We start from the raw sequence: 19684 nt of genomic DNA on the forward strand, positions 1-19684 counted from the left end.
GCTGATGTGAATGTTGTGGTGGGGTGGGTTAATTAGCCTGGTGGGTTGGGGGAAGCAACTGTTTTTGAGTCTACTGGTCCTGGCATCGACGCTGCGTCTTCCCTGGTGGGGAGTGGGACAAAGAGTCCGCAAGCGGGGGGGGGGGGGGGGGGGGATCCTTCATATTGCTGGCCTGTCCTCCAGCATCTTTTTGTAAGTATGTCCTTGATGCTGGGTAGCCAGGTGCTGACAGTTTTAACTATCCAGTGTAGAGCTCTCCTGTCTGCTGTGCAGTTTCCATGCGACACAGCAATGCAACGTGCTCTCAACTGCACATCCATAAAAGGTCACAAGTACAAATGTATGAAGCCCAGCTCTCAGCTTCCTCAGAAAGTAGAGGCATTGGTGAGCATAATTAATTAATAAATCAAACAGTCCTCCTCCTTGTAGAGGAGGTAATTACTGAAACATCCACTTGCTTGGGTTTCTGAACTCACCCTCTGCAACACACTGTATGCCGTTGCCATAATAGCCGGGATTACAATGACAGCAGAATCCTGTCACGTAGTCTCTGCAGTGGCCGTGAGGCGAGCAGGTGTGACGGCTGTTGCTGCACGTCAGCTCTCTCTCGGTGTTGTACGAGAACACTGGCGGGAAGGGAAAGAAAATAGGTTAGCAGCAGTCTCCTGAGGACTTCAGCTCATTTCAGTAGCTGAATCAGCAGACATAAAGCATCCAAAGACCAAAATTTCCCTCATGTTATCCCTGTACTCTCAACTTAAAACTCTTCAAAGGTTGAGGGACTCTACTGTTTCACTTTTATTCCTCTGGACTGAATAAATTCAATTTTAATTTAGTTTAAAAGTTCCTGGAATGCACTGTTTGCATGAACGCTTTAGTTCATTCAATAGGGACGATCACACATTTTTCTTGCAAGGGTAATGCAGACCTTCACCAGTTGTGACGATTCACACTTCGAAACTACAGTGAAATGCGTCATTTGTGCCAATGACCAACACGGTCTGAGGATGTCCTGGGGGCAGCCCACAAGTGTTACTGTACTTCAGGCCCCAACATAGCATGCCCACAACTTACTATCCCTACTCTCTACATCTTTGATATGTGGGTGGGGGGGGGGGGGGGGGGGGGGGAGAGCAAGAGCACAAAGGAGGAAACCACATGGTCATGGGAAGAACATTCAACTCTCTACAGACAGTGGCAGGAATTACTGTAAACAGGTTAACAGCTAGACTATTGTACCGCCCAAGTCCAACAAAAAAAGTGATCTAATAAAAGAACTTGAAAACTCTTAAAAATTAATGAATGAATCTCTTGTCAATATTCTCATACCATTTCCAGTCACATCTGTTCCTGGGCTTATCACAATTTTCTGCATCGGATACTGGACTGGGCGCGCAATGATAACCGGACCAGGCTCAACAAAGCGAGGCTCTTCTCGATTCTGCTGTGGAATTGTCCTTTGGCTGACCACGCTTTCAACTTTCTGCTCTTCTTCCGGGGAATCATCATCCTGGTCTGTCCCATTTTCAATTATATCCAGGAAATAACTCTTTCCGTGGTCCACAGTTGTAGCAGTGCTAAAGGTGTTGAGAACAGAGTCATCAAGGTGGAGTGCCCTTCCACTGGCAGGCAGGATGGTGTGGCTAGAAGAACTTCCAAGTTGAAAGATCCAAACTCCTCGTTCTCCAGAATTACCATCTCTGTTGAAAGAAATTTTGGTGCAAGTTTATGAGAAACAATCTGTTACATCTGAGCAGAGCAAGAGCAACAATGGAACAGTTGGCTTAATAATTTTTACTGAGTCACATTAGCCACGGTGCATGCTGGGCAACCTAGTTAATAGCTGAGGCAAAAACATGCGTACTCGAAATGAGAGCTCTCTTGCATGTTAGAGGCCCAATCAATTCACCATACAATCAACAGGCCGCAAGTGCACGACACATTCTTACAATCGATCCAGTATGGTTCACAACCAAAATAGGTCTTAAACTCTGAAAAAAGCAACATTTCTTGCCAATCTTGATGGCAAGAAATCAACTGTTCAGTGTCAGGCAGAGCACATAATTAAGTTATTTCCCACTAAAAAGTTCAAAATTAAGTTATTATCAAAATACATAAATGTCACCACATACTACCCTGAGATTAATTTTCTTGCGGACATTCACAGTTTACAAAGAAAAACAATGGAATAAACTGGCCTATTAAGCACAATAGTCTATTTTTAAAAAGAAAAACAAGTCAACTTAATAGTACCCCTCTGTGTCAGATCTAATCACGTTTTCCTCTTTCCTGTTACACTTTTAATGTTAGAATTACAAAGCACAGATGTTAACCAGACAGCACTTTCCACCAATGCAAGGTCCTTGTTCTCACCATCTCTCTGATCTCTACAACTGTTATTCTTTCCACGTCTTTATAGACATTTTTTCAAAATTTCATAAAGACTAGCTTTATTTGTCATATATACATCAGGATATTGAAACATACAGTGAAATGTTTTGCTTTCGTCAAATCAGTGAGAATTGTGCTGGGCAGTCCCACAAGTGTTGCCATGTTTCCACTGTCATACCCGCAATGTACTAAACATCCTTGGAATGTGGGAATGTTGAGCAAGTGAAGGTCACAGGGAGAATGTACAGACACTTTATAGACAGTAGCAAGAATCGAACACACACCACCCCTTGCCACCCATGAAGTGTGGACCAAAATTCTAGATAGAACTAGATAAAACAATGGCCTCATCATCCATCAAAGAAACTGCCTTCCTAATCACTGACAATTTAAATAAAAATCACTTCTGAAATGAGTAAACCAAGCAAATATTTAATATAAATTTCAGCGTTTTCCAAAAAAAATGATTTCAAAGTGAAATACTCTCTCAAATCTGAAAATCCCAGCAAATAATCTCAAACACGAGATTTAGCAGAGGCTGTAAATGTTGAGCAACACACACAAAATGCTGGAGGAACTCAGCAAATCCAGCAGTCAAACTCCTTACAAACAGCAGTGGAATTGAAACCGGGCTGCTGGCGTTGTAACGGTGTTACACTAACTGCAGTGCTGCCTTGGATCTTGCTTCCAACAAAATTTTTCAGATGGTTTTTCAGGCCAAGGTAATCCTTGTGATTGGGAAAAATAGTGACCATCAATTATTACAATCAGCAGCTGGTCTACTTTTCCTTTCCACCAAAACTTATATTGAAATAAATTTGCCCATTAATTGTCTGTGCTGGTAGATTATTATAATTTTGTTAAATATTCTTACCCATGTATTATTTTTTATTGAAATACAGTATCAGAGGTATACTTAGGCACATGTACGTCCTACTTCAAATCCCACAGCATCCTGAAAGGCTCGCTGTCTCAAATCAGTACTTTTGGCAAGGATTTAAAACAATCTACTTTTTTTTGATGTAGTTTAATTATCTTAGATTAACATGGTTAACATGAAAGAGTAATTTCCTCACAATTAAACTAAATGGCTTGAAAATTACACCTAATAAGCACCCAGGCTCTCTGCTAACATTCAAGATTCAAGTTTGTTTACAAATGTAAAGGAGAATGAAATAATTGTTACTCCAGATCTGACATGGCACAAAAAAACACAATATGATTTTAGACCACAATAACAATAAAATATAAACACCTACGATAGCTATGTACATAAAGTGACCATAAAGTGACACTAGACACAGGAGTGTCTGTACCTAAGTGATTCTGACAGGAAATGATACAGTGGTGGGGGTGGGAGAGGGGGTGTAGTAAGGTGGGCTAGTCGGTAGAGATGTTGATCAGTCTTTCTGCTTGGAGAAAGTAACTGTTTTTAAATCTGATCTTGAGAAATTATATTAAGTTAAGAGGGTACACGACCGTGGAGGGGGATACACACACTCCCACCATCTTGCTTCCATCATTAACCATCTGCACCACTTCTCCAGCTGACAACTTCCCAGTGCAGCAAAGGAAGAGAGTGTCTGTCAATACTCGGGAGGCTGCAGGATAAATACCGAGTTTTACAAATGTGATTGCTAGCTTTGTTTTTGCATTTGAGCAATTCTCTCCCTCCCCCCCCCCCCCAACATATGTAAACACAACTTGGGCTACTTCCCAATTCCCAAATCCAAGTCATTAATATAAGCAGCAAACATAGGTGGTCTGCATTACAAAACTGCATTCCATGTGGTACAAACTTCCTCCTTATCATTGTCCTGATTAACCATGCTTAACCCCTATGTATCAGTGTCAGGTTGAAATCCATGTTTCTTGGTAACTCCACATATTCTAACAATCTATTGAACATACAAAACACACCTAATCTTTAAAAGAATTGAAAAGGTTGTCAAATAGGTCATTCCCTTTTTGAAATAGGGACTGGTCTTCATTACGTTTGACCTGTGTAAAATCTCAAAGCTCAAAATAAAGTTATTATCCAAGTCCATGAGATTCATTTTCTTCAGGACATTCACAGGAAACACAAAAAAAAAATCATAATGGAATCAGGAAAACCCCACACGTAGGACAGAAACAACCAGTGTGTAAAAGGCAATAAACTATAGAAATACAAAAAGAGAAAAACAACAAAACAATAACAAATAAGCAATAAATCCAGAACATAAGATGAAGAATCCTTAAAAGTGAGTCCACAGGTTGTGGGAATAGTTCAGTGATGGGTAAGTGAAGTTACCCCCTCTAGTTCTGATTCTCAATGTCTATTTGTACTTGTTTTGCCTGCATTGTTACATCACTTCCAGCAAATGCCAATTCCTGGACACGACCCCCCTTTGTAATTTATTTCAATACACACTGCATCACTGCTGCAGTCTCTTCCCGAATTAGCCATTCAGACTATGGATTTTGCTCCATTTCGCATGTTAGTTATCTCTCCCTCAAGACCCTTCTCTGAATGCCTATACAGAATAATACAGTACAGTACACAACTTTCAATGATATGCCAGACTTTTAACCTGTTTTAAGATCAATCCCTCCTACACAGCCCTCTATTTTTCATTCATTCATGTGCTTAACTAATAGTCTCTTAAACGTCCCTAATGTATCGTCTTCTAGCACCACCCCTGGCAGGGCATTCCATGTGCCCACCACTCTAAAACAAAACCTAACTTTGACATCACCCCCATACATTCCTCCAATCACCTTGAAATTATTCCTCCTATTAGACATTTCTGCTTTGGGAGAAAGTCTCTGGCTTTCGACCTATATCTCATCATCTTGTGTACCTTTATCAAGTCACTTCTCATCCTCCTTCACTCTTAAAAGTCCTAGCTCACTCAAACCATCCTCCTAAGACATCAATCCAGGCAGCATCCTGCTAAATCTCCTGCGCACTCTCTCTAAAGCTTCCACGCCCTTCCTACGAAGTGTCAACTGGAACTGAGCATAATATTCCAAGTGTGGTCCAACCAGGGTTTTATTGAGCTGTAACATTATTTCAGAGCTCAAGATCAAATATATTCAATGATTTCTTCTTCTAATGTCCTGCTCACCGTTATTCTCCCTGATGCAGACTTTTTCCTATCCAAGCTGTTCATATTCCATTTCTATGCCCTTGTCATCATTGTCTATACAGTAACTGTAACATTTAGAGTTTGTTTCAATTTGACACTTATCTTTACTTGCATTGTGGTATGTGATATTTTGATGGCGTACCCTAAAAGATGTATTATAGATGTGACTGCAGACAACTCAAGAACCAGCTTTGAAGTTTAGCCAGCTTATTGACTATGGTTAATCAGAAACTTATGGAAACTTATAAGCTTACAGATAATTAGTGATTTTGTTTTTAAAACAAAATGATTTACAATCACTCAGAATAAATAGCCTTAATAGTAGGGGACCCAGATATGAAGAAAACATGCTTATTGCTGGCAGAGAGAAAAGAAAACTTTGAACTATGTGTAACCTTCAACACAAATAGCTTCCAGTTAGAAACATCAATGCAGTAACCAACATTTTCACTTGCCAGCACATTGCTCGGCAAGAAAAGCAGCAAAAGTGTTATCTCAGCATTGTATAAAATAACGTATTAAGTTCCTACAATAACCTCCTAGACTTTACCCCCAACACATTTACAAGTATTGGTTTTAGTGCAAATACAAAATGGACAACTACCAATTTTAAAAAGCATAATCTTGTTTACTTATCCCAGAACTAAAACTATCATAGGGTTTGCAAAATGACAAATGTATCTTAGAACAAACAAGGCACTGGGAAACATAACTTCCCTTCAATTACATGCCATTCCTTTCAACATAATGAGTCAAACAGCTGGGAAGATCAACACTATCTTTCCGGACTATGTCCATTCTACGTACTACAGCTGTATATACATCAATATCTACAGTATTCACATTCACAAGCTGAGCTAAGCCATGGAAAGTAGCCAACAACAACAAACTTCACAGAAGATGTGCAGAGATTCATTTCACACAAGTGGCCCTGTGGAAATGGTAAATTATGGAAAAGGATAGAAACCATTCTGGCCAACCATTAAACTAGATTAAGGCTAAGCTCCACCTCAGCTCTAACTCACTGCACTGACATAACCCATCGGGGCAGAGTTAGGCCATTCAGCCCACCGAGCCAGCTCCGCCATTCCATCATGGCTGACCCTGGATCCCACTCAACATCATACAACTACCTACTTGCCATATCCTTTGATGCCCTGGCTGATCAAGAAACCATCAATTTCTGCCTTAAATATACCCATGGACTTAGCCTCCACTGCAGTCTGTGGCAGAGCATTCCACAGATCCACTAATTTCTGGTTAGAAAAAAAATCTACCCCTGTTCTAAAAGGTCAACCCTCAATTCTGAGGCTGTGCCCTCTAGTTCTGGATACCCCAGCCAGAGGAAACATCCTCTCCACATCCACCTTAACTAGTTCTTTCAACATTCAGTAGGTTTCAATGAGATTGTCCTGCACCCTCCCCCACCTTCTTCTTAATACCAGTGAGTGCAGGCCCAAAGCTGCCAAACACTCTTCATATGTTAACACCTTCATTTCTGGAATCCCAGCATCATCTCATTAACCTCCTCAGGACTCTCTCAAATGACAACACATCATTTGGGAGACTGGTGCCCAAAATTGTTGACAATACTCCCAAGTGCGGACTGACTAGTGTCTTACAAAGCCTAAGCATCACCTCCTTGCTTTTACATTCTACACCTTTGAAATAAATGCCAACATTGCATTCTTCTTCTTCTCTACCATGGACTCAACCTGTAAATTAACCTTCTGGGAGTCTTGCACGAGGACTTCTAAGTTCATCTGCACCCCTGATGTTTGAACCTCTTCCCCATTTAGATAGCAGTCTGCACGATTATTCCTTTTACCAAAAAGCATCATCATACATTTCTCATCACTGCATGCTATTGCCACCTTTATGTCCATTCTTCCCATTTCCTCTGCAAAGAAACAGTCAGTTTTTATCAATCTCCCCACTGCTCCTCCCCAGGCCTCTGTAGGGACAAAGAAAGTTTCAAAGAATAACATACAAAATTCCGGAGAATCTGTTATGCTCATTAAAGCTCCAAATTTCAATTATGAGAGAATTCTCAACGTGAATGTTAAGTCTATAATGTTAAGTCAATGCCCTTCACTCTGGACTTCCACACCCGACAGAGCAGTTTCTCTGTTCATCCCTAAATTTCACCCTTTCCAACACCCTCATCTCAACTCACCAACAGCACCTCTGTTGGATCTGTCCACAAGCCACCCCAGGAGGAGAATACAAGCCCAGCTTGTGCCTCGTTACCCACATACTTAAACAGAAAAACAAATTCCAAAGTCTTTACAGACCATACTAGACAGCAAATGGTATTTAAATAAACAAGAAAGTCTGCAGATGCTGGAAATCCAAAGCAACACACACACAGTGCTGGAGGAACTCATCGGGCCAGGCCTGAGACGTGGTCTATCCATCTATTTCAAAGGAAAAAGTGCCAGGCAAACTCAAAGGTCTTAAGGTGGATAAGTCACCTGGACTACATCCCAGAGTCCTGAGAGAGGTTGCTGAAGAGATAACAGATACATTCGTCATGATCTTTCAAGAATCATGATTCTGGCATGGTCCTAAAGGAGTAAAAGGTTGCAAGCGTCACTTCACTCTTTAAGGGAGAAAGGCAAAAGAAAGGAAATTATAGGCCAGTTAGCCTAACCTCAGTGGTTGGGAAAGTGTTGGGAGTCCATTATTAAGGATGAGGCTTCGGAGTACTTGGAGACTAATGATAAATAAGTCAAAGTCAGCATGGTTTCTACAAACAGAAATCTTGCCTGACAAATCTGCTCTAATTCTTTGAGGAAGTAACAATAAGGGTGGACAAAGAAGAGGCAGTCGATGTCATTTACTTGGATTTTCAGAAGGCATTTGATAAGGTGCCACATGTGAGGCTGCTTAACAAGATAATACTCTATGATGTTACAGGAAATGTACTGGGATGGATAGAGGAATGGCTGACAGGCAGGAGGCAGAGAGTGGGAATAAAGTGGGCCTTTTCTGGTTGGCTGCCAGTGACTAGCGGTGTTTCTCAGGGGTCAGTATTGGGGTCGCTATTTTTCACATTGTTTACCAATGATTTCAATAATGGAACTGATGGTTTTGTGGGAATGTTTGTGGATGATACAGAGATAGGTGGAGGGGTAAGTAGTGCTGAGGAAGCAATGCGATTGCAGGACTTGCAATTGAAAGAATGACCAAAAACATGGCAGATGGAATACAGAGTTGTAAAATGTACTTTAATGAATTTTGGTAAAAGGAACAATAGTTCCTAAATGGGGAGCGCGTTCAGAGGGACTCGTGCAAGACTGATAGAAGGTTAATTTAAAGGTTGAGCCTGTGGTAAAGGTGGCTAATCCAATGTTGGCAATTATTTCAAGCAGAATACAATTTAAAAGCAAAGAGACAATGCTGAGCCTTTATAAGACACTGGTTAGGCCACACTTGGGGTATTGTCAATAGTTTTGGGTCCAATATCTCAGGAATAAAATGTGTTCTCATTGGAGAGAGTCCAGAGGAGGTTCACAAGAGTGATCCTGGGACTGAAGGGGTTAACATATGAGAAGCGTTTGGCAGCTTTGGGCTTGTACTCACTAGAGTTTAGAAGAATTAACGGGAGGATCTCATTGAAACCGACCAAATGTTGAAAAGATGAGATAAGGTGGATGTTGGGAGGATGTTCCTATGGGCGGGGCATCCAGAACTAGAAGGCACAGCCTCAAAATTGAGGGGTGACCCTTTAGAACAGGGATAAGGAGGTTTTCTTTAGCCAGAGTAGTGAATCTGTGGAATAGTAAACACAACACTAGCGGACTGACCTCTACCTCACTGAGGCCAAACGGCAGCTCTCCGACACCTCCTCTTACTTACCCCTGGAACTGGACCCCACCAAAAAACATCTAACCATTGTCTCCCGTACCATCACTGCCCTTATCAACTCTGGGGACCTTCCATCCTCAGCCAAAAAAACTCATAATTCCCACACCCTGCACTGCTCGGTTTTACCTCCTCCCCAAGATCCACAAGCCTGACTGTCCTGGTAGGCCCATAGTTTCAGTCCGCTCCTGCCCCACCGAACTTGTATCTGCCTACCTGGACTCCATTCTGTCACACATAGTTCAGTCCTTCCACACCTACACCCGGGATACATCCCATGTCCTCCACTTCTTCAATAACTTCCAGTTCCCCGGTCCCGACTGTTTCATTTTCACTATGGATGTCCAATCCTTCTATTCCCCATCAAGAAGGCCTCAAAGCCCTCCGTTACTTTCTTGACAATAGACCTTACCGGTTCCCCAACACCACCACACTCCTCCGGTTGGTGGAACTGGTACTCACACTTAATAACTTCTCTTTTGGCTCTTCCCACTTTCTTCAGACCAAGGGTGTAGCTATGGGCACTCGCATGGACCCCAGCTATGCCTGCCTCTTTGTGGGTTATGTGGAACAGTCTATGCTCCAAATCTATACTGGTACTGCTCCCCAACTTTTCCTTCGCTACATTGACGACTACATTGGTGCTGCTTCCTGCACCCATGCTGAGCTCCTCAATTTCATCGACTTTGTCCCTAACTTTCACCCAGCCCTCAAATTCACTTGGTTCATCTCAGACACCTCTCTCCCCTTTCTCGATCTCTCGGTCTCCATCTCTGGAGACAGACTGTTCACTGACAACTCCTATAAACCCACTGACTCTCATAACTACCACGACTATACCTCTTCCTACCCTGCCAAATATAAAAATGCTATTCCCTATTCCCAGTTCGTCTGTCTCCGCCGCATCTGCTCCCAGGATGAGGCTTTCCATTCCACGACATCTCAAATGTCCTCTTTCTTTAAGGATCATGGTTTCCCTTCTGCCGTCATCAATGATGCCCTCACCCGCATCTCCTCCATTTCCCGCACTTCGGCCCTCACCCCATCCTCCAGTCACAACAGGGACAGGGTTCCCCTTATCCTCACCTACCACCCCACCAGCCTCCGAAGCCAGCATATTATCCTCCGCAACTTCCGCCACCTTCAACAGGACCCCACCACTAAGCACATCTTTCCCTCTCTACCCCTCTCCGCTTTCCGCAGGAATCGTTCCCTCCGTGACTGCCTGGTCCACACGTCCCTCCCCACAGATCTCCCACCTGGTACTTATACCTGCAAGCATAAGTGCTACACCTGTCCCTACACCTCCTCTCTTACCACCATTCCGGGCCCCAAACTGTCCTTCCAGGTGAGGCAACACTTCACTTGTGAGTCTGTTGGGGTCATCTATTGCATCCGGTGCTCCCAGTGCGGCCTCCTCTACATCAGCGAGACCTGACGCAGATTGGGGAACCGCTTTGTCGAGCACCTCCGCTCCGTCCGTCACAATAGACAGGACCTCCCGGTTGCCACCCACTTCAACTCTGCTTCACATTCCCATTCGGATATGTCCATACATGGCCTCCTCTACTGCCATGAAGAGGCCAAACTCAGGTTAGAGGAGCAACACCTCATATACCATCTGGGTAGTCTCCAGCCCCTTGGCATGAACATTGAATTCTCCAACTTCCGGTAATTCCCTCCCCTCCCTTCCCCCCCATCCTAGTTTCACACTGCCTCCTCCTCCAGCTGCCTATCACCTCTCTCATGATTCTGCCTTCTTCTACTACACATTGTGCTTTCCCCTTACATTCCTTCTTCACCTCTCCTGCTTCTCCTCCCTCACCCCTTGATCTTTCCTCTGATTGGTTTTTCACCTGGCACCTTCCACCCTCCCTCTACTTTCTTTCTAGGGCCCCTGCCCCCTTCTTTTCAGTCCTGATGAAGGGTCTCAGCCCGAAACGTTGACTGCTCGTTTCTACGGATGCTGCCCGACCTGCTGAGTTCATCCAGCTTGTTTGTATGTGTTAATCTGTGGAATGTTCTGCTACAGACTGTGGTGGAGGCCAGGTCCATGAGTATACTTAAGGTGGAAGTTAATAATTTCCTGATAAGTCAGGGCATCAAAGTATATGGCAAGGAGGCAGGTGTATGGGGTTGAGTGGAATCCGGGATCAGCCATGATGAATGGTGGAGCAGGCTCGATGGGCTGAATGGCCTAACTCTGCTCCTATGTCTCATGGTCTTACTTCCATAGATGCTGCCTGACCTGCTGAGTTCCTCCAGCATTTTGTGTGTGAGATTTTAAGGAATACTACTTTATTATATAACTATCATTTATAATTAAAGAAAATAATCACTACATTCCAGGTAGATTAAATTTCACCACAAGCCATTCAGCTGACTGTGTCTCCACTTCCTCTTGCTCCTGTACAAAGGTGCAGGAGACACAAGACGGCAGATGCTAAGAGTCCGCAGCAACTCACAGCATACTGGAGGAACTCAGCAGGTCGGGCAGCATCTAGGGAGTGGAATAAGCACTGAACATTTTGGGATAAGACCCTGCATAAGAACCAAATGAAAGCCCTGATCAAAGGTCTCAGCTCAAAACGTCCCCTACTCGTTCCCCTCTGTAGATGCTGCCTGACCTGCTGAGTTCCACCAGTCTGCTCTTGGTGAAGGGTCTTGGCCCAATAAGGTTGACTGTTTATTCCCCTCTGTGGATGCTGCCCGACCTGCTGAGCTCCACTAGCATTTTGTGTGCGTTACTCTGGATTTCCAGCATCTCCCGAATCTCTTGTATTGATAGTCACTGGAGGAACTCAGCAGGTCAGGCAGCATCTACAAAGGGTCAAGAATTTCAGGTCAAGCATTTTCACCAGGATCACTTACCCTGCTATTTCTACAGAGTACTACTGTTTTCCTGTTTCAGATATTTGCTCAGAAAGATCAACAGATATGCTTCAGATTAGGAAAATGTAGATATTTCGAAGAAAACTTATGATCAAAGTACGTATACACTCAGTGGCTATTTTATTAGGTACAGTGGTCTCTGCTATAGCCCACCCAATTCAAGGTTTGGTATTCTGAGCATTCAGAGATGCCTCTTGGCAGTCCTTTGCTTGAACATATGGTTACTTGAGTTACTGTCACCTTCTTGTCAGCTTGAACTGGTCTGGCCATTCTCCTCTGACCTCTCTCTTTAACAAGGCAGTGGGCACAGAACTGCTGCTCACTTGATGTTCTTTGTTTTTTGCACCTTTCCCTAGAGACTGCTGTGAATGAAAATCTCAGGGGATCAGAACTTTGAGATACTCAAACCACCCCATCTGGCACCAACAAGCTTCCTGCAGGCAAAGTCAGTAAGATCATATTTCTTCCCCATTCTGATGTTTGGTCTCAACAACAACCACGTCTTCATGCTTTTATGCATTGAGTTGCCACCAGATGATTGGCTGATTAGGTATTTACATTAACAAGGTGTACGGGTGTACCTAATAAAGTGGCCACAGAGTGTATAATCACCATGTGCTATCCTGAGATTCATTTTCATGTGGGCATCCACAGCAAACAAAGCAGAACAGTTCAATGAAAAACTACACACAAACAACCAAAGTGTAAGAGATAGGCTTACTGGAATAGGTTTTTAACGGACTGTTCACTGCTAGATGCAACTGCATAGGACGGTCCTTCACGAGTAGACAGAATGGAGCTTCTTTCCCCACTGCTGAAGCCCACACGAGCTGGCAGGTCCAAGTCAATGTTATTTGCTGCTTTGGGTCGCGTTGAATAAAACTGCAAACCACCTTCAGGGTACAGAAGGACAGCGTAGGAACTGGATTCATCAGAAGCCAAAGCCACTTGGAAGGTGTTTCTCTGATAACACAAAATCCCATCAACAAATTAGTGCTAAAATAGGAACCCGCAACAAAAGCAATGGTGACTCAGTGGAAGCATTCTCACCTAAATTTAACGTTATCGTAGACCATAAGGCATTAGAGCAGAATTAGGCCATTCAGCCCATCGAGGTTGCTCCACCAATCCATCATGGCTGATTTATTACCCCTCTCAAACCCATTCTCCTACTTTCTCCCGTAACCACTGACCCCTTTACTAATGAAGAACCAACCTTCCTCTGCTTTAAATATACTGTACTTGGCCTCCACAGCCATCTGTGGCAATGAATTCCACAGATTCACCACCTTTTGCCTAAAGAAATTCCTCTTCTGTTCTAAAGGGATGTCCTTCTATTCTGAGACTATGCTCTACATCAACCTGATCATTTAGCACGTGCATGAGGTTGCTGTCTGAAACTGTTTCACTGGCTGCTTACTGGAAAATCCTGAAACTGCATTAGATCTTTTTAACCTATTGTTGTGTACGATGACTTGGAACATGAATATATTCACACACATACAGATTCATTAGGTTATTTTATGTTAAGCTATAAATTAATTGCAAGCAAGTTAGACTCCCGTCAATAAATCTGCAGCCCTGGACTTCAGTGTTGCATTCCTTTTAGAAATTAGTTTTAACTCCGAGCAGAAATCTGAAAAAGCTAATGTTTGAAGTGACACAAGGGTTGTGAGTTTAAAGTTCACAGCTGCCCAGGGACTTTGAGGCTCCAGATTCTTTCCTCAGGGTGTAATTTAAGGGAGGGAAGATCTGGGGCTGTGTGACAGAAGTGAAAGGTGGAAGAGAACTAGTAGAACATTTTGTGCAAATGTCAAACAACTTGTACATATAATGTCCTGTAAAGCATTATTCTTAAATCCCTTTTAATGAAAACACACTGGACTGTTGCCACAGAGAGGCCAACAGGAGAAAAATGTATTCCTTGAAAGGACATTTTTAAACCAGGCAATATAATTGACACAGAACTAATAATGCAGTAAATGATTCCAAGACTCTCTACAGCAGCACTGCCAAATAACACTGGGACAAGATGACAAAAGGCAAGCTTTAAGAAGACAAATCGCTAGAGAGACAGCAAGAGCCAAATTATTTTAAAATAGATTTATTTTCTGGATTCCGAAAATCCATAAGTTATAGGAAAAGAATGAGGCCATTCAGCCCATCAAGTCTGTACCACAATCCCTTCTTGCCACCTTTCCACTCTCAGTCCACAAAAGACTCATATCAGAATCAGGTATATCATCCACGTTATGAAATGTTTTTTTTGACAACAGCAGTACAGTGCAATACGATTACTACATTAAGATGAAAGGGTCTTAGGCACAAATATATAGCTAGTGTGCCTAAGACTTTTGCACAGTACTATATGTCTAGAGATAAATTGTACACTTGAGCATTCAAGTTTATAGCTAAGCAGAGGGGAGGGTAGTGTACTTAACAATTCAGTAATATTGTAAATATATTACTGATTAAGCATTGTTTCTTTATCTATTTCATTATGGGTTAAATGTAAAAGCATGTAAATAGCATGTTATTGTGCCACCTCATATGTGTGCACCTCGCTTAAAAAAATAAAACTGAACATACGAGTTATCTCTATGTTAAGAAACATAAGACTCCTCTCCATCACACCCACTCCCCCACCAGTTCTTCTAAACACTAACAAGTACAGGCCCACAGCCATCAAATGCTGCTCATACATTAACTCTTTCATTTCTGGGATCATTCTTGTGAACCTCCTTTAGACCCTTTTCAATGCCAGCACATCCTTCCTTGACAAAACTGCTCTCAATACTCCAGGTCACTGGTAAACCCAGTACTTGTTATCCATCGCTGATCGTCTTTGAGGAGATGGGGAGCTACTGCCTTGAATATTTGAACATTTTAGGAAAACAGAGTGGATTCTGGTTAATAGGGGCACATCAGGACTAGTACATTTTGGCCCAATTTAGTGGGTGTCCCAATTTGCTGAAGTTTCATAGATTTTTTAAAAACTACCATTTAACATTGTAACAGATTCTGTATTTACAGAATAAATTACAACACTACCAAAACTACAAGACTATAAAAAAGTAAATCACAAACAATTGTGTGTGTTGCTATAAATCTGTGCCCTAGTTCACAATAGTTATTGATGAAGGGAATTCAGTCAGTGTATGCCGATGTGTTCTTCTGATTACCTGTAAATGTAAAAAAATGTGCAAATAGTGGATTGCCTTCAAACAAAGCTTTCAACGACTGCATCCAAATCTTTACTTCAATTGTAACATTCAAGACGGTTGTCTATACCTTCAAAGTCTCTGTAGCTCCTAACTTGTTGAAGTGGTGAAATAGTTTCATTCTCACTCCCAGCCATTTCTGGCAATTCCAAGCCCAAATGCTTGAAATCACAGTGAGTAAAAACAATTCTGAATTGCCTTACTGTTTATCACTATCTATCAGTGACAAAATTCACTGCTGTTTGAACACAAACAAGTGGCATTGTTTAAAAACGGTTTGTTCTAAGCCTGGTCACATGACACATACACAACTGGCGCTGGTTAGAAAATCTTTGGGAACAGCCTCCTACATTTCCATTTATATACACACACAGAATTGTTATTTGCAGTTTTTTGGTATTCTGTATTTCAACACACTGCTGCTGCGGTAGCATTGCAGGTAGTACAACACGCCTGCGTTTTGGAGCACAATTCCAGCACTGCTCTATATGCCCTCCCCATGGAATGTGTGTGTGGGTTTTCTCCAGGTCCTCTGGTTTCCTCCTGTTATGTTTTGTAACCCCTGAAACTAATCGAAGGAGGAACACAGGAGCCGGCAGATACTTTCTTTCGTGCAGCACTCCCATATGACGTGGTGGCGTAATGACGCACAGCATTCACATGCTTCTTGCACATAACCCATCGTGAATTATGTCAACAAAGAATGCTTAAGCAAACATATTTACAACATCACTGAAATATTAAATACACTCCCACAGTCCAAAAGGCGCAACGGGAAGGTTAATTGGTCATTGCAAATCAGATTGATCAGATTTGTCGGGGTCACTGGGGTGAGAAAGGCCTATTCCGCACTCCATTGCTAAATAAATAAAAACTAATTTCAGGACCTGCAGCATGCCAGTGATATTAAACCTGAATCTGATTCACTTCCATACATGGCACAGGATCAGAGGAATTAGCTTTATAGTCACACGTACATTGAACCAGGTGGTGAAATGCAACAAAAACAGTCCGACCATGTCCTGGGGGCAGCACACAAGTGCTGCTACGCTTCCAGCACCAACACAGCATGCCCACAACTTCCTAACCCTAACCGTACACCTTTGGAACGTGGGAGAAAACTGGAGCAACACATGGTCACAGGGAGAACATGCAAACTCCGTACAGGCAGTGGCAGTAATTGAACCCTTTTTGTTGGCACGAAAGAGTCCATGCGGTATGGACCAGATTACAGATGGAACGAGATACAACACCTCAGCATTCATTCCATCAAGGAAAATGATTTCCCAATCACTGACATTTTAAATTAAAAATACTTCTGAAACGAGTAAACCAAGCAAATATATAACATAAATCTCAAGGTTTTTCTATAAATGTGACTTCAAAGAGAAGTGTTCTCCCAAATCTAAAAATCCCATCAATTAATCTCTGAAACGCAAGAGATTCTGCGGATGCTGGAAATCTGAGCAACACACGCACACAAAAGGAGTGCAAGCTGACAAGTGATAGGTGAAAGAGGTGAAGAGTTATAGAAGGAGGAATCTGATAGGAGAGGAGAGTGGACCATGGTAGAAGGAGGAATCTGATAGGAGAAGAGAGTGGACGATGGTAGAAGGAGGAATCTGATAGGAGAGGAGAGTGGACCATGGTAGAAGGAGGAATCTGATAGGAGAGGAGAGTGGACCATGGAAGAAGGAAGAACCTGATAGGAGATGAGAGTGGACCATGGAAGGAAGGGGTGCACAGGGTGCACAAAATGCTGGAGGAACTCAACAATTCAGGCAGCATCATAACACACAAAATACTCGAGGAACTAATAATTACCTTAATCAGTTGCTGGTCACCCTGCCGAAAATCGTTGTGGGCACTCACATTTACCCAAGTGGCAATGAAAACATTAACGGGTTGGAAGCTGAAGTCGCTGAAGCCTTGATTTATCATCTGTGCAATGCGGTTCAAGATTTGTGGAGAGGAGTCCTGCCTGTAATAGACCTTCCCCACCTCATCAGAAGTGTCCAAGTCAGCTAGAAATGGCGCAATGGACCCGAACCTCGGTGGGAATGTGTCGACAAAAGCCCCTTCTTTAGGGGGCTTGCTAATTGCTATGATTCCGTTTGTGTTCACCTTGATAAAGTATCAAAAAGAAAATATTATTACAATTTAACTGTAATGAAATGACCTCAAAGCATCAGTACTGGTAAGGATTCTAACTGTTAGTTAATAAAGACCATTTAACCCACTCAGACTTCACCACTATTTTATGAGATCATGGCTGACCTCAACTTCAATTAGCCTTGCATTTTCTTCTACACCCTTACTGAGCCAAAATCCAACAATCACAATTCTTGCAAGTTTCAGTTGATCTCCATAACTCTGCCATGGACAGTATCAAACCGGGCTGAGAAAGGGGATAGCAAACTCATTCCATAAAAAAGTGACACAGCAAGGCCAAGAGAAGCTCCAAAGATCTCATCGGTGGGAGAGGAGGGATCTTCAGATGGGCTACACCAAAGGATTGCCCCCCAACAGTCTCTCTGATGAGCAGTCAGTGGCCTGTGCCCCAGCAGGGGTGATGGGCTAGATGGAGCTTCACATTCCATACCCTGCATGAAATGCTTACCCGTTTCACTACAGCTAGCTTGAATTCTAAGATGATATTTTTTCCATTGGAAGTAATAACGTGCCGATTATACTTAAGAGCTGGAAACATCTTAATTATTCAATCCTTAATCTTCTGAATTGGAACAACCTAATTAATAGATAAATGCATAAACTTGTTTTTTTTTTAAAAAAAAGCCAAAACAACAGTATTGGTCAAACATAAACGAGCAGAATAGGGGAATGGGTAGGTTTGCAATTCAGTCCCAAAAGATGTGTAAACTTGACCCGGGCATAGAAGGAAACTTGGATTAGAAAGATATAATTACACATCACCAAGATTGGTGGAATACCGACAAGTGTCCTACACTGCAGATTGAAGTACTGTATTCTATAACGTGGTGCCACGGACGGGGAGGGGACCACGGAGATGTTTAAAGTTTCTAAAGGCGCATGAACTTGCAGAGAATGGAGAAGGGATGCGGGCGTTGTGTAGGCAGAAGGGATTAGTTTAATTCAGCGTTCAATTACTAATTTAATTAGTTCGGCGCAATTTCGTGGGCCGAAGAGCCTGTTCCCCGGGCTGTATTGTTCGATGGAAATGGACGTGATTGCGGGTGAGAACAACGTGAATCGCTGGAGAAAAATCACAAGGAGTGGAAGAATGATCACGTTTTGTACGAATATGGTATGATGAAGTTTTTATTCGTACTGGAGCACTATGGAGCAAACTTGCTGTGATAATTTTATTTCAGGTAATAAAAGACAACGTGTACTTGGGCTAGTCTTCGAAAAACTTACTAAAACAAACGTAACGTTTGAGAATGAAGCAAAATAACGAAATCGATGGCTAATTTGTGGGTGCTACCAGTTTTCCCCGCCTGTGCATCAACGGAGCGGAGTTGAAGTCCCTACCCACACCCGAGATCTGCAACAGTTACTCCCGCTGACCAAACTGCTAGATACTCACGTACAAGTTCTTCACAGTACTATCGAATAGATGCAGAGCCTGCGACAACCTCATCGCCTCCGAGGAGGCATCGTCCCCGGGCTCCAGCAGTTGGTCCCCAGCCCATCCGCCATGAGGGAGCAGCTGCCCGGGGGAGAGCCCACTCAGCCCGGCCGCTTGTAGCAGGAGTAGCGCCAACAGCCGCAGAGATCCCGAACCCATCTGCACCATATCCGCAAAGCAGACCCGCATAGTGTGCGCCTCACAAACTACCCCAGTCCCAAAGCCCACCCTCCACCCCGGCTCCGCCCCGTTGCCTGACCCCGCTCCAGCCGGACACGCGCACTCCGACGTCTCCCACCCTCTCCCGTCGCCGTGGCAATTCCAATCACCGTCCCACTCCCCCATTCCCGCCAGCACACCGACTCGGCGGGGCACTCAATCTCATTTTAGCGGCCAATCAACCACTTCTTTCAATGAAAATCAAGAAAATTCAAATTCTGAAAATCTCAAATCGTAACTCCTCTCTCCTTCCCTCTTCCACTTCGGGTGAACGTACAAACAGCAATGGAATTGGACCCGGATCCCTGGCGCTGTAATAGCCTTATGCTAACCAGGACACCATTGTGCCGTCC

At 43.1% G+C, this 19684-nt stretch overlaps 1 protein-coding gene across 1 annotated transcript in view; it reads right to left on the minus strand.

Annotated features, from left to right (window-relative positions):
- Window positions 1-19334, minus strand: part of nid1a (nidogen 1a) — a 151159-nt gene extending 131825 nt beyond the window's left edge. The window contains exons 1-5 of the mRNA XM_073056657.1: window positions 19071-19334; window positions 17327-17626; window positions 13003-13244; window positions 1330-1700; window positions 477-626 (exon numbers count right to left, since the gene is read on the minus strand). Coding sequence (XP_072912758.1) covers window positions 477-626; window positions 1330-1700; window positions 13003-13244; window positions 17327-17626; window positions 19071-19301 — 1294 coding nt within the window. The 5' untranslated portion in view covers window positions 19302-19334. The remainder of the gene's footprint in view (window positions 1-476; window positions 627-1329; window positions 1701-13002; window positions 13245-17326; window positions 17627-19070) is intronic.
- Window positions 19335-19684: the final 350 nt, after the last annotated feature.

This window comes from Hemitrygon akajei, chromosome 9 (genome assembly GCF_048418815.1).
Source record: "Hemitrygon akajei chromosome 9, sHemAka1.3, whole genome shotgun sequence".
Lineage (NCBI taxonomy): Eukaryota > Metazoa > Chordata > Chondrichthyes > Myliobatiformes > Dasyatidae > Hemitrygon > Hemitrygon akajei.